Below are 27459 nucleotides of genomic sequence, written 5' to 3' on the forward strand. Positions count from 1 at the left end.
GTCTCGATGAGTGGCTTGCTGGGCTGCCTCGAATTTCATGGCGTACACTAGAGCGCGTTTTAAATCTTTTACATCCGCCATTCGTAGAGCTTTTTGTATTTCAGTATCCCGGATGCCATCGATGAAATATTGCAGGGACAGGATTTCCCTTGTTTCTGTCGGGCACTCCGAAAAGGCGTGATGTGACAGCCTTTCAACATCCGTGGCGAGCTCCTGAAGTGATTCAGTGGGCTTCTGTTGACGGGATTTTAATTGAAGCCTGCTGTAGTCTTTTAAACATTTCTCGCCAAAGCGCAGCTCCAAAGCGCCGGACAGAGCTTCGAAATCTAACCTTTTGTTTTCGGGAAGAGTCTGAAGGATATCCGCTGCGTCGGCTCTTAAAGAAGCGGCGAGATGACAGGCCTTAGCTTTGGAATCCCATCCATTCGCATCCGCAACGATAGAAAACTGGGTCTTGTACACTTGCCAGGATGTCATCCCATCATATGTGGATAGCTTCAGAAATGGACGAGCAGGCATCGGTAAGAATTTAAAATCATCATTCTTGCTCCCTGCCGTCGCTACGAATTTCTTTAACGTTTCCATTTCTTTGGCAACTGCAGAAACTCTCTCATCAATTTGTTGTTCGACTTGGTGTTGGACGGCACAAACTCTTCCTTCAATTCGTTCCTCCACAGCCGAAAGTCTCCCTTCTACATGTTCTTTTACAGAAGAAACTTTTTTTTCTATTTCTTCTTTCACCGAAGAAACTCTTTCTTCAATTTGATCTTTTACGAAAGAAACTTTTTCTTCAATTTGTCCAACTTTATTTTCAACTGTGTCAATTCTGCCTTCCATAGCTTCAAATTTATTTTCTATTATACAGGTAATTTCTCTTTTCATTTCTTCTTGACATGCTTCAATCTTTTCTTGACCAGCTTGAACGGCTTTCATTTTGTCCTTAACGGATTCCTGGCCCAATTTCATTTCTTCCTTAACGGATTTGACGGCCCCTTCCATCTTTTCTTGGAAAGCAGCAAATGCAGTCATCATTTGCCTGAATTGTTCTTCCATCGCTCTTGTTATTGGCATTCAAATCCCACTTCTGACACCAAAAATTGTTGCGTGCGTACGGGTTCGTTATGAAATGAATGCACAAGTCCGATGAAAAAAAATGAACAAAAATTTATTATTATCACAACAAAAATGCTTAAATTTTCTCAAATTATCACGCAGTATTACAATATCTCACAGTAGTTTTCTTTTAACTACTCAAATGTCCAATAGAACGTAATTCAAAACAGCTAAAGAACGCTAATCCACGAATTCGCTACAATCAACAACGGTAGTTTTTTTAAACAACAACAAACTAAGCAACTGCTACAAACTGAGATGTTTTCCTCCTTTTATAAGATTTTAAAATCACGCGCTAGAATTTTCCAGTACTTTCTCGAAATCAAAAAGAGATATTTATTTATTTAATGCACGCGCTCTTGTATTTTCAATTTTCCGGCTTAGCTTTCTTTTAATATTCGTCACGCGCTGCACTGCGCGAGAAATAAAACCAATTAATTTATAATTGAACTAATATTAGCTTTTTAAATACCAAATTCTTAACAGTATAATAATTGTATAATTGGTAATGTTTCTATTATTCATCGTAACATACACTGTAAAGTTTATGTGTGTACTGCATAATTAGTATTATAATGTATTGAAATTGCATAATTAGTACTCTAATGTATAATTGGTAATGTATGAATTGTATAAATCAGTATCGTAATATATAGTGCATGCTGCAAAATTAGTTTTTAAATGTATTATAATTGAATCATTAGTATCGTAACGTATTGTAAAAGTAGCATGTTAAAAAAGCCCCTGTATGGCCATGTACTTATATTTTTCTCATATATCAACAAACACTGGGACCCGGGCAGTTGGACGGCAGCGAACCCCATTGGCGGCTCTGGATAATGGCGGACGTGGTGCTGTACTGATTAACCATTAAGGTAAAGGGACAGTGCCCACGTCCTCCGTCACTTATCACTTATCATTAGGTTTATCGATGTAAGCGACGTTTAAACACGCTATGCTGCGATAGTTAACATATTCGTCTAACACACTTCCGATCCCGTATTTGACTCAAGAGAAGGCATACTTTTATTTCCCACTATTTACAGCATTTGATTTCCTCCTATTCCCTACAGTCTTCTAACAGCTTTGTAAACACGAATCGAAAATCTGATACTTGCACAGCAGAATAACCAAAAGAGCTTCTGTTTTCCATTATGAGTTAGTTGATTAATCAAACTTTTCCTGTTATACTTTGTAGTCACGTGTTCTCTTTGATAATATAAACTCTCTACTGGATCCTACTAAGGAACCCGGCGACTTCTCGCGCAGGCGTAAAGCAAACCAGCAGAGAAGAAGGGTAAAAATAAACCTTTATCAGTATTCAAACTCTGAACAGAAAAGACATATACTTCATGCTTACGATAACAGCGACAACTTGCTCTGGAACTTAAGAATCGTTTCACAATAAATTCAAGGCTAAAGAGTAGTGCTGGACTAATACTTTAAGTTAAGGCTAACTAGGTGGACTCAACAACCTACCCGAAGTGATAATTATTCAACGCCAAAAAGGCGTATCAGTAACTCCGCGTAACAGCACGGGCAGACTCGTAACGTGCGTGCGTTGGCTAGCGAAAACACGCCCTGAATAAACTCCAAGATTCACCCGTTTAAATACTCACTTCACTTAACTTTAAATTGCATCCTGGCGAGGAAATGCGAGGGGAACTTGAGGAGTTCAGAAAAAGATAACAAAAACTTAAATAATTGGTTAATTGAACTAAGGAAAACACTGCATCTTTTGATTAATAAATTAGGGAAACAGAGGTACAAGACAATCGAAACTTATCCTTTGAATTGCTATCAGTAAGATTTCCAGGCTTCGGCAAGGTAACCCTCGTATATTTTGCCTTAGGAATCTGCGGCGATGCCATACTATAGGAAGCTTATCTATTACGGTTCAAAAATAATATCATTAAGGTGGCCTCCGTTCTGGTCAATGCATTGAGATAGTCGTATCAGGACTTGTGCTCTCTTGACTTGCTTTGGAAACAAGAACTGTCCTGACTCGGAACAGGGAGCTTACTCAAGCTATGTTCAATAAATTGTGAAGTAGACAATACACACAGGAAGGGTATACGAAACCCTTTATTTTTCTATCTTTACAGAGATTTCCGGAACTTCGGAATACAGAGACTAACCACTTGTGGTCTGAACGTAAGAATATAAAACTACTAACTAAAACTAACTTTGGATTAATATACAAGTGCCTAACTTTAAGATTGGCCGTTATTTAACAAAATCCGTATGTAGTACAGAGAGCTGCGAAAACTACAATACGTTTGAAATTATCAAGAGGACTAAACCTCTGGCCTTGAAGGCAACCAGCAACCGAGTAAAACTACTATGGCAAGCGGCCTGCTTCTAATAACTCCTTCCTCTCTCTTGCTTGGCAAAAAGCCACAACTTAAGTACTTGGCGTTAGCAAGACAAATTTGCATAAATAAGTTAAAGCTTTTAATTCTGGCCGGAAGTAGAAAATAAGAAGTGATAGTAAAGATTTAAAATTAAATAAACTTTAGTAAAACTTAGTATCCTTACAGTCGAAGTTTGAAGTTTCTTTCCACTTTTACCAGCCTATCAACGGGTGTGTTGTCGGCAGCTTGGATATTGTTCTTCAGTTGAAACAGGGTCTTTGGACGTTAGAGATTTCAGATAGCCCCACAAAAAGGAATTACACGGGGCTAGATCAGGCGAGCGCGCTGACCACTGACGATCGCCGCGTAAGGAGGTAAGGCGTCCAGGGAAATGTTCTCCAAAAAACCATGGTCCATGATGCCTATTCTGGGCAATGCACACCAACAGTCACACGTTCTGTATGGAGGGGCTGCTCGTGAAATTCTTGGAGATTGGTGCCACTCATTTATCGCACGTTTTGCTTAATGCATGCTGCCCCCCGGGGGTCGTTGTAGAGTACTCTGCGCAGTACTGGCTAGGATCTGTACCTAGACAGTCTCGGCCACGGGGTTATAAAATTTATGAACTTGGCGGTTCCCGATGGTCCATGGGGTAAGTTTATACTTGCTCTTCATGGGCCGGGAGGTCTAAGTCTTTTCCACCAGGGTATTGGTAGCCAAATAGCAAACTGGAACATTGAGAGTCTGGTCACTGCTGTCCTTGGAATTCCATGTAAAGCCTAAGGAGAGGGGCATCCCGTGTAGTGCTGGCAGGTAGCCTCAATCAACGGCCAGTCATCGCTCCAAGTTGTCATCGCTCACCCCACCGTGGTCTCGGTCCAGCCGACACGGTGGTCTTGACTGGTCCGTGTTTAGCGGTGGGTCGACTGAACGTTGAGCGTTCAGCAGAGGGAGCTAAATGTGTTGGTGTCTCGGGAATGTGGGACCCCGGGCCCAGCAGGAGTGCTCTAGCCATCTTTAGGGTGGTCTCTGACTGATATTTCAGTCCCTGTAGTGCTATTAAGTTAGCGAGGCAGGTAGAAATTTAGTTAGTTAGTTAATGCATGCTGCAACTGGAAAGATTAAAATGAGCCTCATCGCTAAGGAACACAACGGTATCATGAGACATTGTCAAGAATGACTTTGCATGCATTTTTTCATGAAAGAAAATCGCGTGGCTTAAGTTTTTGCATCACTGCCAATTTATATGAATGAAAATGCAGTGCGTTGAAAGGTACGACTCCACGGCAAACGCACGCTCCTCTCTCGTCCACTGCATGATCGGTACTAAACCTACATGACATAAAACGTTAGATACCGCTCTTTTCAATGAGCGCCACCCCTGCCTTCTCGGAATAAATGTCGCTAGATGGCGCGCGTTTCAAATAAGGAAGTTCCGCTGCCGCACCCTGCATAAACGTATACAAGAACAGCCCCGAACATAAATAGGAATCCATTTATACTTGTAACATAATTATAATATCCATTACCGTGTTTACCGTGTTTGTCCCACTGAAGACAAAAAGGTTTGAATTTTCTAACATTAAATATATAGTAGGTGAATTTATTCACCAACTTTTAGATAAAGGAAAAATAAATATTTCGTATGTCACTCTTAGATTTTTCTAAAGGATGATATATTATTTTTGATGAAAAGATAAACTATAATTCCTCACTTTTACATGTAATGAATTAATTTTAATTAATAATTAGTTAACTGACGTGGCAAACAAAAATATAAAATTTCTAAAGTAATCTCGTCAGACAGATCACGCTGGAAACAAAATCTTTATGGCGAAATTAAATTATTTACGCTTTAATTTAAAATGTGTCAATTAAAAGATCAGACTGCACGTTTTTCCTGTAGCTGAGTCATGTAACGCAGTCATTTTATGAATTATCATAATCAAACTGTAAAAAAATTAAGTTATGTTTCTTGTTACACTTTATTAAACGAATAATATATTCAGGGTTTCATTCTTTTTTAGTGATATGGAAGAGTTCAATGAAAACATGAAAGAAACAATATTTTTTAAACAAAATCAGCTGGAAAAAGACAGTTTCGATTCAAACAATTCATTTAACTCTGCTAACAATCGCTCATGTCCATTTGATACGACTAATAAAAATGAAAATTTTGAAAAGAAAAGCAATCTACATAATCAGAATGAAACTACTTTAGGCATACAAACAATGAATGTGCGTAAAAAAGCTTCAATCTTGACACAACTCAATGATCAGATGCCTGAAGCAGAGCGCAGGGATACAAATATGGAAAAAAAGAATAATGTGACTGATTTCTTTAGCAGTCAAAATTCATTTGAGGATACTAATGCTGGCAGCACCTACAGCAGGTTTAAAAGTGTTCTTTCAAACGAAGACATGAATAATCAAAGCGCATTAAGAGGTCCAACGGATGAAGAAAACTTACTTCATGAAAGTGAAGACGTTTTGGGAGACGAATCTGAGTTCCTAAACCGAGTTCCTAAGTGTGGCGTTGAAAAAACTGAGTGCTTTCGTAATAAGGTGTCAAAAGAAGGAACATCTGAAGACGGGAAACAGTTGCTAACCACTGACGAAACAGTTACACATTTAGATTATGCATCAAAAACCGCTGAAGAAAAGTCTGGTAACCCAAAGACTGAATCAAAGGATGGAGAAATGAAAGCAGAAAATGAACAGAAGAAAAAGAGCGTAGCGTTCAATATTTTATCCCTGAAGCAAACTGCCGTGAGTCAGGAGGATGAAAAAAAAGATAATCTTGGTATGGAACCTATGGGAACATTGTTACATGATTCTAAATCTCGAGAATCTCAATCAGATTGTAAGTAACTTCTTTCAGTATTTTCTTTTTACTGTAAAACTATGCAAGAGGTATCATTGCTAATAGCTAATTTAGTTTTCAAGATAAAGAGAAGTACTGATTTCATTTGAAACCATTTCACATTATTTAAATTATCATTTCCCGAAATGTACAACCCCTCGAGCGTTTCATTATCAAAAATGAGATGACTGGAAAAAAAAAAAAAAAAAAAAGATTTTATAGTTGAATTTTGCAGCGCTGCAAGGAACTTTTATTCAAGTACGTTTATATTTCCGGGAATATAGTATCCAAATAATAATTTAATATGAAATGAGATATTATAATATGGTATATGTGATATATAAAACTTCAATACAATTAAGAGCTACTTTTCGCTCTTTCATGAATATTTTTAGTGTTTCGTGCAGTTCGCGAATTTTTGAAAAGGAATAATTTACAAATCGCTGACCATGACAATTTACAGCTCATAAATATTAAACCTAACATAAACGAAATACTACATTATTTTATTGACCATGTGCTAATTAATAACTAAATGTGTTGTTAAATAAAAGTTTCTTTCTTCGTACGATCTACAAGTTACCTATAACTCATTATGCCTTAACCTTGACGTTTATTATCTTCGAAAAGGTTTGAAATTGCAAATCTTGAAAAGTTATTCAAGATTTTCTATAAAATTTCCTGAAAAATAAACATCGTAAGGGGAAAAGGAAAGGCGTTTGGGATGACTTAGTCCTGTGAAGTAGTATAAAAAATAGTCGGAAAAACTGAAAATCAAATATTCCTGGTCTCAATTAGAAAAAGTCCTTAAATTTGTAAATTGTTTTTATGTCTATCTAATTAAATCGAAATCAAGCCGTAAGTACTTCAAATAAATATCAAAACGTACCTACGTTTCTAAAAGGCTAAAAAAAAAAAAAAAGTACCATTTATATTACAAATTCCACAACTTTAGCATACACAGTTTTAAGGAGTATATTATATTTAAATAAAAAACAAAATATGTCTTGTATTGCTGTTTGCTATTTTTCAATCTGATGAATTTTAGCGACACAGTTCACTAGCCGCAACTGTTTATGAAAAACAAATTGCAAAACTAAAAGATTAAAAAAAGTGAGAAATTTAAAGCGCTTTAGAGTCAGATAAGAAATCCACTTCCTTTTTATCGCAAAGTATTTGTTTTTAAATACTATCTGCCATCACCGCAAGATAAAGATTTCTTTCATCTCTCTTTGACTGAATTATGCACTCTTACGAGCGTTCCCTCCTTTTCAAATGCAGTCTCATTCGAGTTCTCTATCCATATGTTTCTCCTTTTCCACAATTTTTACAGTTAAAATAACTTTAGAAACTATTGCTAAAGACGATGCTGCAAATAATTCGGAATGGCAACCCAAAAAACTGAACGTAAAATTAATTAACCGAGTTGGAGATAATGAGTATATTTTGAAACGGAAAAGAATATGGGATATTTTCTCAACATTGGATTGCACAAAATATTGCCGAATCTAAGAAAGCTTCTGAATTCGGTGAATGAGAAAAAATGTTAATTTATTCCATTGAAATATTGTGTATACCAACTGTGATAATTTTATCAAACCTTCCAAAACTCTCGCTGGAGAATTAAAATTTTAAATAAATATATTAATTCCAATATCCATAGTAAAAGTTTTTTTCAACACAAATGTTAAGCCATTTTAGTGAAATAAATCTAAAGCATTCCAAAAAATTTATGTAGTAGCAACTCATTATTTTAAATCTAAATTATAGTCTAATTTAGTTAAATGTCATTTACTTTAAAAATAATACATGTCAAGAACTTTTGGGGCGGTTTTTACAATCGCCTGCTGTTTAGAAAAACGCCGTTATGCATAGAAAAATATTCAAAATTTTTAAAATATGCGATATCGCTGAAAATATATTAATTTTTAGTTGAAAACGTCGTTTTTCAAGATAGCAGGCGACTGTAAATAAATATATTTTCTGCGAATATAAAATAGTAAATTATGGCTAAAGTGCAGAATCGCCCACTTATTTGTTTGGCGCTTTTTACAAGAGTAAGAAGAATTGGATTTGGTTAATCTTTAGATTATGGTAATTTGGCGATTTTTTGGCGAAAATTTGGCGACCAACCCTGCTACAGCAACCTGCTAGTTTTTGTTTGGACGCCATTTTGTTTTCAAGAAGGCTTTTTTTTTTTTTTTTTTCTTTACTCAACATTTTTTTTTTCAACAATCTGCTAGCCGAATTACGCTTATGCTAGAACTTTTATGGAACAAAATTGCTTAATCATGACGAAGATTAGGTGCGAAATTGGGAGAAAATGCAGAATCGTAAACTGCTTGCCGCGTTTTTAAGAATTGCACATACACGGTATCCATGTTAAACTGCTAAAGTCCTAGCTAGCAACCTTTATCGCCTTACCAAAATGTCGCCAAACTACCTGTTACCATATTCCAAAGATTAGCCTTGGATTTTTGTCAATTTTCTTTGACTTTTTTAAGTGAAAATAGGTCGATGTGTACATGGATAAAGTCAAGGGAGTGCGCAATGCCATTTTTGTGCAATTCTGGGATTTTTTTAAGTGAAAATAGGTCGATGTGTACATGGATACCGAGTATGTTTAATTCTTAAAAACGCGCCAAGCAGTGGGTGATTCTGCACTTTTCCCTAAATTATTACTTTTATAGCAAAGAAATAGAATAAAAACATCGCGCCAACGTTTAATCAGTTTAAAATATTACTTGAACTGAAACACTTCAAAAGAAAGTAATTTTATACAACATAATTATTTAAGTGCAAACCATCTGAGGCAATAGAAAATAGCACAGCAAGTGTTGAAAATAATTATTAATATTTTTTAGAAAAAATGAAGTCTATATATTTAAAGTATAAATATGTACTTACGTTTTTGTCGAGTGTTTAACTTTTGACCATATATTGGTAAGTACCACCATTAAAAAAAAATCAGAATTATAATTTAGATTTCAATGAAAACAGATTCCAAAATCGCGCTGCAACGGAGATACAAGCCTGGATAGAAACTCTTAATGGCAGTAATATCACCTTCCTCAGGGAACTTAAAAACTTCCTTAAATCACCTACCTTCATTAGTCGATTTGAGTAAAGTTCCATACTCTGTGAATTTACCATCCTTTGAGCAGTAATCTTTATTCTCAGAACCCTTAGCTCTTTCAATATGAGCACCTGAAAAGCAGACCTTGACATTATTATAGTACGTCCAGTTTTTATATGCCAACTAACACTGAAAATGTTCGCGACCCGTAGTCGAACATTTCTCACAGCCGATAATAAGATACTCATCCGTTTTTGGTGCAAACTTAAGCTCATTTTCAATATCAAACGAAGTAAAACACCAGTATTTACTCTTAAACCTTTTCGGAGCAGCCTTCTTTTCGGACGTCAAACGCAAAATAATCGCCAATCGAACGTATAACGGGAAAAATTTAGCGCGTTATTCTATAACCAATCAGCGAGCCAATACATTGACAGCATTAAAATTATTTAAATAATCATAAATAATAAAACCTTTCAAATAAAATTACAAAATTAAACCGATTTTCAATATTTAACAGCCATAAATAATATTTAAAACACAGAATCTATACATATTCAAACACATTATTTTTAAAATAAAATGACGTCAAGCCCCACAGCAGACGAACTAGGGTTACCATAAATCAATGTTCCAGTAATGGGTGCCATCGTACCAAAAGCTGTGCTGGTTTTATTTTTAAATTTATTTAATGTTCTGATTTATTGTCTTCCTCACATTTTCTTTTTTTTCATTAAATTTTGATACCCAGACAGTTTTTTTTTTTTTTTTCCCTGTTTTTGTTCCGACATCTGAGGAAAAATAAAAACAGAAAAGTAGAAGTAAAGCTAAAAGTAGAAAATAACTATTATAAGAACTATTGCGTAAATCACTTCTTCTTCAAAGCACTCGAAAAGTCACTGTTTGAAATATTTTACCTTACTTCTGTGAAAACTGAGTATATCTTAAACCATTGCTTGGAAAATATATGAACTATTAGATCAATACCAAATAATTCAAGGTGGTAATCTTTTGTTTAAAGTAAATAAATCAAATTTAAAGTTTCTATTTAAGACGTAATGAAATAACGAAATATTTTTTCGTATCGCTAAAAATCGGAAAGGGGCCAATTTTTATTTTAGTATATCTTGTCTATTTTTACTTCACTTTAAATGTCAAATAGGTATATTTTAAATTCAGTGGTACTCCATAAATATGTCAATCCTTTCTTCTGGAAAGATAATATTTTTTACTTTAATAAACAAATGGTTCATGTAAAAAAACATTTTTCGAGTAATTAAATTTCAAATCGTCACTTTTTCTGAATTAGAAAGCTAACCTAAATTTATCTTAATATGTAACTGCACTTTCATTTTTCTATGTAGAATAACAATAACAACAAGCAGTCACCAAAAAAAATCGGGAAAAAATATAAATGGTGCACAAATTACTGCGACTGCAATAGTAGACACCAAATAAGGATTAAGCAATTTGTCGAACGCGTCTGCGGCGCAGACCTCTACCCTTACATACGCATCGGCATCGCGTATTTTCGTTCACATATATTTACAAGATTAGCTCAACTTATGTCAAAAACTGCAAAAAGCAATAACTGATAAAAATCAAACCCATATAAATCGCCGGTTGAAAATCTAAGCTATATCGTTGTCAACAACATAGCGGTGTGCAGAAAAGAATTTTGGATATATCCCTAGATATCAGCCCTAGAGCATCTTTCATCATCAAAGAAAGCATGTTACAAGTAGTACCTATAGCATTCAAACAATAAACCGAGTATACTTTCGTAATTTGTACTGAAAATACGAAATACTTCCAAAACTGAATCCAACTAATTTAAATAAAAACTATGGTACAAACAAACAAACAAAATATAATACATTCATTACTGTATTATACACAATTAATTTCAATTAGATTCACAATATCAAGAAGAACCATTTAATTTAGAAAAAAGATAAACTAAGACAATAATAAACTGCCAAATAAAACTTCTTCATATGAATTCAGAATTAAGAACCAATAACTTTGATAACTGAACAATATTATCATAAAATACACTGAACCTGAAATATTATTACAATACAAAACATAAATTTGGTTTAAAAACAAAACCACTCCAAGTAATATAAAAACTCTACATCAGGTTTGCTGGCAACGCGATAGAAATACAGTACAAGAATAATGCCAACATAAAGATATGAAAAATTTCAAATTCAAAAACCAAATGCACTCAAAAATAGGTCAAAGAAAATTATTATAAAATACTGCCTTAAATGCACATTTTACAATGGAGAATTCAAGTAAAACCAATCAAATTCACAAAAACAGGTCAACTATTTAATTCAAAAAAGTGCAAAAAGGTATACAAAATAATTATCCTAGATTAGGTTTGCTGGCATCGCTAAGACAAATGCTATACTAGAAAAATGCCGACATAAAATTTTACAGAATTTCAAAATCAAATACAAAATGCGTTCAAGATTAAAGCAAAGAAAATTAATATAAAATAACTAACAAGAATGCAAATTTTTATAATAGAATGCACAATTAATGCCTATCAAATTCACCAAAGCGAATCAATTCAATTAAAAAAGAATGCATTAAAGTATGCAAAATAATTAAAATTGTCACAAAAATTTTCTGTTAAATTTAATTAACAATTGCAAAACTGAACAAAATAATCATGATATATATATGATTAAGAACGATTTCAGTACCATACAACAAATACTATGTGCGTCACAAATAAAACCGACTATTTGTACAATATAAGAAAGTAATAGGCTACAAGTAACCATTACAATTTATAAGAGCATAGATCTTACAGGTGACAGTGCGATTTAGCTCAGTTTCTCTCCCATTTGATGGAGAGCACCCCTGGGGGTGAACGGGTCCCAGCGTCTCGTAACCCTCTTCCCCTACCACTAACCTCTCGAAAGGACTTTCGGCTCGCCGCATATTTAGAGTGCCCCCATGTCGCATGGACAGGTAAAGGTAAAGGTAAAAGTATGGGGGACACCAGCGATGTACCATAGGTCAACTGGTAATGCCTTCCCATACTAACTCTTTGAGAGAAAAAAAAAGGGGGGGTAATTACAAGTTTTATAAGAATTTGCATAAATTGAAGCTTTTCAAAAGGTTTAAAGTTTGCCTATTATGGTACATCGTGCAGTTCCACAGTACGCCCCGCATCCAGTATTTATTAAAAATAATGGTGTAGGGCCTATACATTTACAAACATCCACGTCTTCTCTGGCATTCGAACCGGCACGGCAGTCAGCAACGCTAACCATTATACCGGTTGCGCGGCCTTTTGTAACTTAATTATATGTATAATTCTTCAATAAATACGTTTGAGTGAGGGTTTTAACAAAGCACAAAATGTCTAAATATTTAGACAAGTTAAAAGATAAAATGCAATTTTTTTGCTTTTTCATGTTATTAGGTTAATAATGCTTCATTTTAAGTGTTAACCATAAGCAATTTACCTTTAATGTCGACACTGCATAAAGGCGCTCACTAGACATTTGCACGACGGCGCCGATTAGGCTTGGCGCGGGATTTAATTTTTGTTTCAAATCAATAGAAATAAATTTTGAATTTGTCTTTAGCCAATAAAAAGTTATTGGTTGCGACAGGATTGCTATACAATTAGGCGCTATAAAGTTGTTTAATCGAAAAACTAAGCGAAAACAAATACACTGGTGTGCAAAAATTAAGGACGAGACGGTTTTTTTCAATATAACTTTGTACAAAAGCTTTCCAAATCAACACATTTAATACCGTAAGATCCTCAATACGTAAGGACATGAGTAATGTAAGCAACACTTACTAAAAGATAAATCAGAGGGATAAAAAGAAGCTTTATTGAAAAAGTAGCATGGAGCGCAATGCGACTGAAGGCCGAAACATCCCTGTGATGGGTGTCCAGCAAGAAACATCCGGTCTTTAATAGGGGATATGATCTCCCCTGACTGCTAAGCAGGTTTCACAGCGTCCGCCCATGCTGAGAATGAGGGTGTCAATGAGTTGTTGAGGCATTGCTGCCCATTCGTCTTGCAGCGCCAATCGAAGCTCCGGAATCGTTACTGGTGGTAAGGTAGGAGCTGCCAAGCGTCTGCCTAGAAAATCCCATACATGCTCGATGGGATTGAGATCCGGAGATCGTGCCGGCCAATCCATACGTTCAATATCCTCACTCTCTAAGAGCTGTTCGGCAGCTACTGTGCGATGACATGATGCATTGTCGTCCATGAAAAGGAACTGTGCACCCATAGCGTCTCTAAAAAGACGCACATATGGAAGAAGAATCTCTTACAATAACGGGTCCCGTTGACTGAACCTGCGTCGAAGATGTGAAGGTCTGTACGACTACCAAGCATGATGCCTCCCCAAACGAGAACACCGCCACCTCCATACCTGTCCCTTTTAATGATGTTCGAGGGATGATTGCGGCTTCCCCGCTCTCTCCAGATGAGTATGCGATGAGAATCGCTACTCAGACTGAATCTGCTCTCATCTGTAAAGAGTACTCGTCCCCATTCATTGTCTCTCCAATTCCGGTGTTCCCGGCACCGCAGAGAACGCCTTCTCCGATGGGCAGGCGTTAGAGGTACACACCGTACAGGGCGTCGTGCAAACAGACCACCACCGTGCAGTCTTCTGGTCACGGTAAAATGCGATATCGGTCGTCCATTCGCCTGTGTCGTGTGTCTAGCGATTTCTCCCGCTGTCTGCCGCCTGTTTCTTCTGGCCTGTAAGGCAATATACCGGTCATCTGCGGGTGTGGTTCCTCGTGGACGACCACTACTAAACCCCCGGATAGCTGTTCCTGTAGTTTGAAATTGTCTCCAAAGTCGTGAAACGATGCTGTGAGCAATTCCGAACTCTGCAACAACACTTGTCACACTGCGGCCTTCCTCCAACTTCCCAATGATTCGACCTCGGGTAAAAGCATCCAGATGTCGTCTAACAGATTGATTATTCGCCATTTCTCGCTGAGGCAGCAACTCGGTGTGATTTTAACTGCTATACGGCGTGCAATCTCTTTGCCAGAAATACTGATCTTACACCGACAACATGCTTTATACTACTCAGACACTCCCTCATTACGTCTACCTGCATATCAGCGCATGTGCTACCGTACATCACCTTACTTAATCTCCTGATTGGTCTTTCTGTCCGCTCTGCCTCTTCGTTCAGCTGATATGCTAATTTTTCGACTTCGTCCTTAATTTTTGCACATCAGTGTAATTCAAAGTATAATTTTAAAAATAACCTAGCTACAGAATATTTAGCCTTTGCGCTCAGAAAGAAAAACAAAGGAAAATTCCAGCTATAGTTCTGAATGTTTTTCTCTTTATTATTACTATTGGTACTGTTACACCACGTGTACGCAGATTTAAATTATATAAATTTTAAAATAATTTCTTCCTCTGAGATTCGTAATGTGATATTTACAACACCAAATAGTTATTTTTTCAGGCTAAGTCATTATCACTTATCAACTTTCAGGCCAAGTCACTATCAATATTATCTACAAGAACTTTAACCAAGTAGATTTATGAAGCTGAATAAGAATTAACTGAACTCTTAAAATTTTTTTCTTTCTTTCTGCAGTGACGGCAGCACTACGCTTCATGACTGAAGCTTATCCTTCTAGAGGTAAGAAGAAATTAATTCCCAACACTAATTTCTCATCTTATGACTAAAAGAACTAAATCCTAATGGAAATATTATCCACTGGTTTTATTAGCTGCGCTAATAAATGCCTCTAATGCATCACGATTTCTTTGCAAAGAAAAAGTACGGAATGATAAGTACTCTTATTGCGGAAATGTTATTTTCGTCCAATTTCATTATGTACTTTTTATTACTGAAATATAATTTTAATATTATTCTTAAAGCTAAGATAGACATCACATTAAAACTTCGTTAAACTCATGAAACAAATATTATAGGTATTTACACTTCCGATTCGATAACTACGATGCTTTCGAATAATTTGGAAATAGACAGAAAATTTACTTCAATTCACCTAAAGCTAGAAGGATTTTCATCAAATTCGCTTAAGCACCCGTTACGAAATGTCACTTTAATATATCATGTTAATCTAGTTTAACTTTATTTACAGAATCATAGATCTATGATTTTTTTTTTTTTTTTTTTTTAATGGCCGAGAGCTTTACAGTAAGACCCCGCTTAACGCTGTTTCGGTTTAGCGCTCTTTTATTTCAACCCGGGGATTCCACGAAATCGCTCTCAGCATACGGGGATTCCCCGAAATATTATGCAGCGATAGGTTTCAAATACATATCCGAAAGAGTGTACTTGTATTTCTTGTTTGGTGCGGTATTGTACAGACATATTTTGAAGGGGTAAATGTGGAAGATGTCGAAGAAATAATTCAAGAAGCAGCGGCTAGTCTTTCTAATGATGAGCTCAAGGAATTAACTGAACAAGAAGAAAACAAAAATGTTGACAGCAGTGATTCAGAAGAAGAGCAAAAAGAACTTTCGATGGCGTTTGTAAAAAGGAGTTTGTCTACCATAACTGAAATAATGGATCAATTCATTGAAAATGATCCGAATTTTGACAGGAGCTCAAAAGTAAGGCGTGGTGTTAGAGATGCTCTATCCGTTTATGAAGAACTTTTAAGAGAACAACGCAAAAGAAAAGGCAAACAACATTAGATGCTTTTGTCACAAAAAGGCAGAACACTGAAAACGCGGAAGGCTAACTAAATATGACTGACTGAGAATTTTATTTGTTTTTTTTTAAGAATATTCGTTTTGTTATTTATATTTTGTTTTTATTTTTGCAAGAAATAATAATGTGGTATTAATTTGGGCTTTAAGAAATAAATGTTTGGTTTTATTTTTATTAAAAAAACATACTTTTTAAATTTAATACCTAACCAATTTCCTAGCCATCTTCCCCTAACCCCAATATTTACATGTAAAGATAGCCTCGTTTAGCGCTGTTTCGCATTACGCTCTACTTTGATGGAACGTATCCCCCGCGTTAAGCGGGGTCTTACTGTATTTAATAGACATTAGGATTGCGCCACTACAAGGGCCAGAAGTGGTGGCCATTTCATTCTGGAAGCACCTAATAGATGGCCAACGTTGCCTCCTATGAAGGGGACAAACAGTTACAACCATGCCTTCTCCCGGATGCATATAAGCAAAATGTACACTGCTAGGACAACGGCTTGAGTTTGGCCAATGACAATCCAGATAAGGGTCACCATTAACTCCGCCCACATGAGTGATGTCACATTTCTGACGTTTGTTTACATTCTGCTGTTCGGCGTTAAGAAGTGCGTTGTTCGAATGAAAAACATTTTTAATCTGTAATATACATTTGCTCTAGTGATGCTATTTTTTAAAATTTTCTTTAAAGTATTATTTCTTACTGTTCCAGAAGGAATATAAATTTATGTCACAAACTTTACAACATTTTTTTCTATATGCGTGTGTGTGTATATATATACGTGCATGTGTATACACACACATACATATATTTTCAATATATAATCATATGTGAATTATATGTTTCATTATATGTGTGTGTGTGCATATAAATATGAGTGAGTGTGCGTATGCATGTATTCATTTTTCAGGATGTCAGATTTCTAGCGAATAATCTAGAAAGCTTTTTTCTCTTAATTTTTCACATCTTCACATTCAGTTTTTTTAAATAATTAAGATGAATGTATTCATATTTAATATTTCTTCACAACTTGATTTATCCCTTAAAAATACATTTATTTAATTTTGTATAAGGTGGGATGTGAATTCCAGCAACATTTTTAATAGTAGAATAATTTCTCTAAAGAAGCTTTTGTTTGTTTTTATTTTTTAATTCCTTTAAAAAATTACTTAATAATATTAGAAATAATTAATCTATTACTTCTTACACACGTCTTAAATATGTTAATGGAAATTTTCATTCAATAGCTTTATAAATTTATTTTATGCAGTATTTTAATTTAATAAGAACTAGTATTGATAAATGAATTTCCATTGCTTTCCTTATACATTTAGTTTAGAATTCAGTTTTCAGTGCATGTAATTATTCTCCTTTATGGCCCTCCACGCACAGCCCAAAAGCGGCTGACTGGAACTCTGATAGTTCAATCTGAGTTTGCTTCCAGGTGGATAGGCTGGCTGCATGAACACTTACCTTGTTTTCCACATGTGTAAACATGGATATGACTGTTTTTTTTTTCCTTAGAAAATCCTCCACAAAGACATCCCTCCCACATAGACCCTTGCATGCTTTCAGTAATCAAATAAAAATTGTCATCATACACACTAAATCAAACTCGAAAGTTTTATTAATTATGCTTACAGAAACGAAGTACTTAATACCAGATTTTGTTGGTTAATTTGCATTTTTAGAAATAGTTAAATAAATTTCTTACCTTTAATAAATAGAGCGAACCCTCTCTAAAATCACCACCAGCAGTTCTATATGGTTTTAATTTTGTGTAGAGCTTGTCATCTCAAAGAAAAGATGCTCAGTACCAGAATTTTTTGTATATTGAGGAGAAGTGTCAGTTTCAGAGGTGATCACAAAGAAGAAATTTGCCATATTAAAATGATAATCTGTTCCTAACTTTTTCGCAGGGTTTGGTTTATGTGATTATGGCGACGCCTCGAGGGCTATCTGCCTAAGGAGAGGGATGCCTTTGTGGAGGACTTTCTAAGGGAAACTTGTTTGTATACACGTTACGCATGAGGAAAACCATGAAAACGTCCATGCAGCCAGCCTGTTCGCTGGATTCGAACCTCAGACCGAACTGCCAGTGTTCACGCCGCTGGTCGGCACCTTTTTTTGCAGGGAAGGAAGTATTTTCTAAGTGTAGGACATAACATAATGGTCTCCATTAAGATTTGATCTAGGAAATGAATAATGTTGAATCTGAAATTAAAATTATATAAATTTGAATGCCATGCATGTAATGCGAATCTCAAATTTAGTTCCCTGCGATGTTATTTTTTTAATGTAAAGATCAGGCTTTGGACATTCTTCAGTATGTATTTACTTTTGTTTTTGACTTTTACCCTTGCCTGCATGAATGACGAATTGAATGATTGTGGAGTTAGGTTTGGAGGCAACTTCCCCTTAATAAGTCTGTCTCCTGCCTGCTCATTTTTTAAAACTTACTTATGCATTTTTTAAAAAATTTTTAGATTAATTTTAATTTGCTAAATTGGTGAATTTATTTTCATGGTTTGGTTTTGCACTTGATTTACTTATGCTATCTGAATTTAAATGATATTGTACATTAGTTCGAAAATTAAATCTTCTATATGTTTGCACTTTTTTTTAAATTATTTTAACTTTAAATTTGCTTTTTACGTATGTACATGAATTTTAAATATAGCATGAAGTTTTATATTTAAGTATAATACTGAAAAATGTTAGACATATGAGAAAATAAATATATGTTTTCTTCACATATTATGGAATATTCATTCCTGACTTAAGGGAATACGAAGTTACACAATTTCAAATCCACTAGAAAAATGTATGATAGTCACAAGTTTCACAAAAGATTCTTTGTTCAAATAATAAAAGGCTTTGGAGAACATAGATGCTAATTAGAAATGTGTGCTAAATATGAGGCCATTGCCATCCACATAAATGCACTGCATAAATTTTAATACTGTTTAGGTTCTTGCGCATTATCCCTTTGACCGGCAAGTAGCATGATTTAGTGCCAATTATGGATGACTGTGCCCTTTAGTAATTCCATAGAAATAATTGGCGCTTGGTTACCATAGCCCAAATTTCCACAAACGATCGGTGAGATAATACATAAGTATCCTATTTTATACTGACATGAATGAAAACTAAATTTTTTATCATATATCTTTCTACTAAAAACATTTTGGGTCCTTGGTTTGGTTTGGTTTATTTAATTATGCAAAGCACTCGCGTGCTATCTGCTTAAAAGGAGGGATGCTTTCGTGGAGGACTTTCAAAGGGAAACTGCTCTTATACACATTACACCTGAGGAAAACCATGCAGCCAGCCTATGCAGCTAAGCGCCCATGCAGCCAGCGTATTTGGCAGGGTTTGAAACCTGGACTGAATTGCTAGCCAGAAATTCAGCGACTTTACCACTCGGGTGCTGGTTGTCTGGCCATTGGTGCTATTAAACTAAAATTCTTCTATATTTATAAAGGGCCCATCAGAAAAATGCACACACTTTAATTAATAAAAGAAAATTCTTGTGCTTTAGTATTGAACTTAATTAGAAGTTAATTAAATCATACAAAGATTAGCCTAGGTTTAATATAATATTCCTGAATATGTACCTATACAGTTACTTAGATTGCTCAAAGTTTGGTTTCATTTTAGTTTAGTATGGCAAAGCACACTAGGGCTATCTGCCTGTGGAAAGTGATGCCTTTGTGGAGGACTTTCTAAAGGAAACTGGCTGGTATACACATTACAAATGAGGAAAAACACGAAAACGCCTATTAAGCCAGACAATTTGCCTGGATTCGAACTCAGTGTTCAAAGATTTTGACACTCTGCCACTAATGGGCCTATGCACGTGTGTATATACACACATGTACATGGATACATACATACATTTCTGAATCTGGTCCCGAAAATAGAATAGTACCTTTTAACTTTACAGTTTAATCTTATAGTGTTTTGATTAATTTTACGTACTGCCATACATCAGCAATGCATCTTATTATCATTAATTTCTTACTAACAATTCAATTTCAATTGCCATGAGTTGATTCCTGACTCATACATATCTTATATATATATATAAATTAGTTGTTTCAATACAAAGATCACAATATAAGTTGCATAGCATATTTAGAATAATTATTTATTACTCATATATATAATGTATAAAATCAAGCAGTAAATTGTAAAAAAATAATTTTAATGAATTTGGAAATAAATGAAAATATAATAATCTGCATCTCATCAGATTTTTTAAATGCACAAACTTCACAGTCAAAAATACATATTAATGTAAGAAAATCAATATTAAATGCTTTTTCTCAAAAAAAAAAAAAAAAAAAAAAAAAAAAAAAAAAAAAAATGTCGGTACAAGACATATTTTATCGAGTCCAATCATCAGTGGAACTGCAAGTAATCAGTCTTATGTCAAAATGTAAAATTTGAAATGTTACTTTAAGCTAAATTTTTTTAATCCATTCAGTTTTGGCTTATGTAAGTTTTACTGTATTTAACTAGATGTAAAGAACTATAAACACACATTCAAGCAATTCCCTTGAAGGTGTTTTTCCTGGAAATAAAAGTATACTTATTGGATTCAATTCAGCATTACACCTTAGAACAGGTGTGATTCAGCATTATACCTCATTGTTAAGCATTTTCGATAGTCTTGAAATATCATAACTGGTAACATATGTTACTAAATTCAATTCTTTCTATGTTCAGCATTATTTAGCATTTGCAGCTTAGATTTCAGTAGGTCTATTACACTAAGCACTTACAGTTATTCAGTATTATTTTCTTTGCATTTCAGCAAAACAATGAACTTTCTTTCTAAGAATGCATACTGAGCAATGAAAATTCCAAATATGGTATATGCTTTACCAGAACCAGAACCCCGTCAGTTAATAGTGATTTAATCTTCACAGATAAGCATATACAGTAGTCTTGAAATATCAGAGCTGGTAGCATATATTAAATATATTCAGTTCTTATTAAATAACGTGTTCTTCATTTAACTTCAGTAGTTTCACAGCTAAATTACACTTCAGTATCTTCATTAGAGTGAACCCACTTTTTCATCTTTATACTCTTTACGTTCTAATAATAAAATGAAGTTTATTTCTAAGAAAGCATACTGAATCCAGTAAAGAAATCAAATCACAGTTAATAATGCTGTAAATATTCGGATAGATATATATAAAGTGTATTTTAAGGATTTCTTGACACACACTATGTTAATTCATTGCAATGGTAGTTGGTGGCATTTTGATTCAAAATATTTACTACATTAATTACTGACACAAATTAGCATTTGGTTTCACTAACTTAACATTAACTTTACTTGGTTTAATTCACGCAGGTACATTTTATATATCAGATGATTTAAGTCATTATCACTTAAAAGTTTCTGATTATCAATATGCAGAATAATTTGTAAACCACACTTTACATGCATCTTCCAGCTATCAATAACTTCCATCTGACAAGATCTAATTTTCTATTGGAACAGTAGAGTAATCCTTAATATTCCAAAACAAACATTAAATCATTATATACAGATATATACGCATATATATAAACACTTTCATTACGAAAAACCAAATGTACATTCAAAGAACACACTGCGTAACTTCGATGAGCGGAATGTAAACAAATGTCAGAAATGTGACATCACTCATGTGGGCGGAGTTAATGGTGACCCTCATATGGACTGTCATTGGCCAAATTCAAGCCGTTGTTCTAGCAGTGTACATTTTGCTTATATGCCTCCCGGATTCGAGGCCGGGCCCATTGCAACTGCAGTCTAGGTCGCTAGCCTCTATAACGGCTGGGCAGCACAACGATGAATGTGTGTGTGGCGGTGGGGGGGGGGACAATAAAGTGTCAGAAGCCTGCTCAAGACACTCTAAAGTTTGGAAATGCTACGTGATGACTTAAATGGAGACTTTTATTGTAAACAGATTGTGGAATCAGTTTTTAAGACTTGAGACACCTGTACAGTAACAACTTGAAGAGAAAGCAGAATGTCTTCTCGATTATAATTTCTCGTAACTACTATTGGAGTATTTATATGAGCTCTTAGTTAACGTAGAAGAATTATGACGAAGACACCTATCCTAGGTTATCATTGCACAACTCTTAATTCATATGAATATAGATATGAGTTGAATTAAATTTTCAGTCGTGTACAACGAACCTAAAACCAAAGACAGTGCGTAACTCTTCACAAATTAATACAGACGTCGGTTAAAAGTGTTATTTGATATGCAGAAAATCGGGTAATTGTTATATAATGTATTTCAAAAAGACCATTGCCACAAAATTTATGTTTTTATTGTGAATGGCAATCCTTTAAGTAAAGACATAGAACCGCAGTCGTAAATACCAGCAGATGCAAATGAAGAAATTATATTGAAAAAAAACTGGTATGTTATTCAGAAAAAGTCCGATTTTGTGTCAAAATGCCTATATTAGAAGAATGCTATATATAAATCTAATACATAGTTTAAGTCGCGCTTTCGAGACATGAAAGACGCAAGTTGAATTTCGTCAATCGCCCAGTAGAACGGGAGATATAAAATACCAGCCCCCCTCTTTTTTTTTTTTTTTTTTTTTTTTTTTTCCCGCAGTGTACATATTCATATAACAAAGCATAAATCATAAAACAGAAATTTTTGTGAAGGCAGCAAATAGGAAAGGTTCTTTTATTTTCTTTAATAGATCAAATAATAGAAACAACCAAATAAATGCGAAGAAAATCGGTAAAAATATACCATATTTAATCAAAATGTCCATAATAATGATAAAATAAGATTACTTGACCTCCAAAATAACTTCCTATGCGAATTTATTCCTGTTTCATGTTTGATTTTGAACATAAGCTTTGCAGACAATAACAGTATACCCAGTACTCAGTACTGTGCAACAGTTATGTGAATACACCGTATAGTATTGTAATTCATGTTTCAAACATTTGCCTTAATTACCCTGAAAGAAATCTTATCACATCGGAAAAAAAGAATAAAAACAAAATCAAATCTCTTCACGAAATTTTAAATATTTTTATGCAAGTAACACATTTTTTAGGAAATTTGGAAATTTCGTTGGGTAGTTAAGAAGCAAATTGAATCTGAAATACTGTATTTACCTTTTCTGGAAATTAAACTTTTACTGTTATTGATAATAAAAACCATTTTATAATTAGTTATTGTAAAATCTTTTAGGATAAACATGTTTAATTAGTTTTATAAAGTAAGAAGTAATTAATAAAAAAAAGAAACTATTTTTTTGTCCGAATATACACAAATATTTACAGAAATAGTGATGTACTTCAAGCTTCCTCAACCACTGAACCGCAGTCCTCTCCGACATGTTTGCAGAAATCTTATAGAATTGGAAAGCGGTTGTGTAATTTCAATCTCTGATTGTTTTCACTTTGAATCGTTAATTAAAAATTATTTTTTGCCAGATGGTAATGAAGGATTCACTGATACGTTGGATGGTATTAAAGATTCCAGTACTTTTCATTTACCTGAGAAAGACAGTCCTCCCGAAGTTGTAGTATATGAAGAAATTCGCCCGATCCAAGATGTCACAGGTAATGATGGCATGCTAATTACAGTGACAGAAAAATCGGACAATTTAGAATCGTCATCGAAAGGAAACAAAAGTAAGGATTTTCATCTGTACGAACTTGTTGAGTTTAATTCTTAGATTTCTGCTTTTCTTGCTGTTTCTTCATTTCAAATTTATAGTTATTTTTCCTTGGCATGTATAAAACCATTTGAGTTCAAGAATTTATTTTAACCTTTGGCTTAATGACTAGTTACAGAGAAACATAACTTAAACCTCATAACATCACATAATTTAATAAAATATCTATACGCATATGACTGGTATTCCTTTTCAAATTTTCCGCAGTTCACAAAATCGTTACGAAAGTCTGAAATTACCCGTAAACTGTTGATTTTGTACTTTGTTCTCGCAAGGATTTATGAACTGCAAAATTATTTTATTCCGTTTAATTTCCCTGCTTTAAAAATTTGCACACTTTGCTGGCAACACTGAAACACCTAAATTTCTAAAATACGAGGGCTATCCAGAAAGTAGATTACGTTTTGGAATAAAAAAATAAACAAAGTATAGGAAACAAATTTTATTATATACAGATGAAAGCCACACTCAAATACTACTTTTCTACATAGTCACCATACAAATTAAGGCATTTATCGTAGCGATGTACGAGCTTGGAAATTCCTTCGTCGAAAAATTCGGCCGCCTGCGCCTTCAACCACTTCGTTACCTCTTCTTGCAGCTGTGCGTCGTCATCAAAACGCATTGATTGCAATTTCGTTTCACAGTTCACATGTTTCACCCATGTTTCGTCACCAGTAACGATGCGATCGAGTAAAGAGTCACCATCCTTATGGTAAGCGTCCAAAAAGTTCAACGCTGCAGCCATTCGCTGATTTTTGTGGTCCTCTGTCAAGATTTTTGGAATCCATCTTGCACAAAACTTGTGGTAACCAAGCTTTTCGCTGATGATTTCGTGCAACAAACTTCGCGAAATTTGTGGAAAACTCAAAGAAAGTTCCGTTATTGTGAAATTTCGATTTTCACGGACTTTAGCATCGACTTTTTCGAGAAGTTCGGCGGTCACTATGCTGGGTCTCCCACTTCGATCTTCGTCGTGAACATTGGTTCGGCCATTTTGAAATCTTATGACCCACTGACGCACTCCACCTTCAGTGATAATGTTGTCCCCATACACTTCACGAAGCTGCCGATAGATTTCTATCGGTTTACAGTTTTTTGCAGTCAGAAACCTTATTACTGAGCGCACCTCGCAGCTCGCGGGATTTTCAATTAACGCAGACATTTCAAACCGTCACAGTATCTGAACGGAGCACAGCACGAACCTCTCACTAGCACGGCTAGATGCAGACTGAGCTGCGCAACGCTCTGACCCCAAGATGGCCGCGCTAGCCCCGCCCCTAGCGGACACAGACGGAAACGTAATCTACTTACTGGATGGCCCTCGTATACTCTGTATTGTCTAATAAAAGAAATTTTTGCAGGATTTGTATTAGCTTGAACAACTTCAAACAATAGTCACACAAGCGACCTATTGCTCTGCCAAATATAAAAATTCAAACATAGGTTGTAGTTACAAAATTCGAATTTTGTTTCCTCATATATTTAATTAACTCTTCACAGTTCTAGTTTCCAAAGTTTTTGAAGTCGAGCGAAACAAACCCTGACATTTCTCTGCGCGGCACGCTTGAAACATATGCTTTAAAAAACACTGATGTTTAAAACCATAGTTATTAAAGAATCATTTAAAATACAATAGTTCAAAAAATTATCAAGTTTTATGTGATACATTAGCTTGGTGATCTTTCTAGCAAAGATATGATGTGGAAATAAATATGTTTAACGCTTTTTTTTTTTTTTTTTCTTAGACTCCCAGTATTGATCTTTAACTCTGTGTTGCCCAATGTTCCCAACTTGGCTAACTATTCAAACAGTTAAATTCAATTATAAATATATGAAAATAGGTTTACTTTTAACTTCCCTTTTCAATCATTGATAACATCAATCACTACACAAGGCAATAATGATCTTCAGCTGTGAGACATGATTTCGGTAGGGTACGAACTGCTCCAAATTTGATCGAAAATTCCCGGCCCCCTCTTTTTTAATCCACGAACTGCGCGACGTTTCCTGTCCCCCATTTCTTTCCAAGAAGATTGGGTGCTACAAAAAGTCGTTTATCGCCATTAATGGAACATTCTATTGAGACTGCAAGCCTTTATTTTCGTTTATCAATATTGTAAAAATTGTGCATGTAAAACAAATATTAATTTAAAGTCTGGCGTGTGCTAAAAAATAAATTTCTTTTACACTCATTTTAAAGTTTTATGATGCTTAAAGGAATGATGAGCCAGACCTTTTTTATTCTCTGTAAGAATTAAAAATTTTCCAAATTGTAGATTTTAGTCGCTGATATATATATCAGTTTTGAATAGTAAAATTGATAGATTAATGATATACACAAAACTGATACATAATCAACGTATCAAATATCGGATTTGTAGCTCACCTTAAATAAGTTTCTTGTCGAGATAAATATTAACAAATCTTCTTAGATAGCAGAATGGTTTTTTACCATTTTATGTAAACAGTTCTAATTTAATTATAAAAATTACCTTTATTAAATCTAAAAAGTGGACTTCTTAAGTCGTTCTAAATTCACACTAATATTATTGTAATATATTCCCGTATTAAGCTTTCCATTTTTAATAACTGACGTTATTTTAAGGTTATTTAACTTTGTTACAAATTCCATATTTTAATACTAGAAACGTTTAAATATTTATTCTGTTTTCCACCTGATGTACTTTCGCATACATTTAATTTCTAATACACATTTAATTAATAAATTGATAAGTATGAGCGTCATCAGAATTTTTATAATTAACAAAAAAAAAAAAAAAAAAAAATTTAAACTCCCTTATATTCATATCCTGGGATTTTCAGTCTCCCTTTTAATCCATTCCTTTTTCACATATTGTTGCACTGTACTCAAGTTTTCATGTATGTAAAATGTATATAATTTGTATTGTGTTTATGACAATTTATATTTAAATGATAATTTTTACAAATTCTTGCATCATAACTCTAGTTAACAGAAGATATTTCCAACACCTTGGTAAAGTTAAATCTTCAGCATGCAGCTTATTTTCTAACCTAGTTTCAAGCTGAATTATTTGTAAAATTAAATATTTGAAAATATTTGTTAACAAAGATGGTCGGTCGCTAAATCACGCTAATAATATTTCTAACTGTTGTAATTTATAATGCAACGAGTTCATGTGATTTATAATATAATTCATCTATAATTTTTTCAGCAGTATTGAAATTAATAGCAGATACTGATAATGATATACATTTAGATTACAATGATTTAGATTGCCATTGCCTTCTTCACTCATGCTTTTATGCTACATTCCTAATATTTCATAATGGCAAACATGTAAATCTCTAATTCAGCCCACTTTTGGTCTTACGTGTGCTCTATCTTCTATTTTCTTTAATATATTGTTCAGCCTAATTTCAAAAGGTCTTATGATCAAGCGGAAAAGTCACTAAACATTGGTAGTTCGACCCGAGTTTCTAGTCCCAGTGATCCCCTAGCTCTTTCCTTTTTTTTTGTACTTATTTACTATGCAAAAATGTATAGTAAAAATTTCAGTTCATGAAGTAAAAATACTTTTAAAATTTATTCTTTAAAAATATTGCAAAATTTTTCACCTTAGCGTATCTTTTTA

The 27459-nt window shown here is 34.3% G+C and overlaps 1 protein-coding gene across 2 annotated transcripts in view; it reads left to right on the plus strand.

The window, feature by feature from the left end:
- LOC118202672 (uncharacterized) overlaps positions 1-27459 on the plus strand; it is an 88597-nt gene that overhangs the window by 38502 nt on the left and 22636 nt on the right. Inside the window, exons 5-7 of one of the 2 annotated variants that reach the window (XM_085824397.1) lie at positions 5495-6330; positions 15026-15070; positions 23598-23798. In XM_085824397.1, coding sequence (XP_085680523.1) covers positions 5495-6330; positions 15026-15070; positions 23598-23798 — 1082 coding nt within the window. The remainder of the gene's footprint in view (positions 1-5494; positions 6331-15025; positions 15071-23597; positions 23799-27459) is intronic. The other variant, XM_085824398.1, reaches the window with a different exon arrangement.

Source organism: Stegodyphus dumicola, chromosome 9 (assembly GCF_044657685.1).
Source record: "Stegodyphus dumicola isolate Sdum_Otavi_A_Nest chromosome 9, ASM4465768v1".
Classification (NCBI taxonomy): domain Eukaryota; kingdom Metazoa; phylum Arthropoda; class Arachnida; order Araneae; family Eresidae; genus Stegodyphus; species Stegodyphus dumicola.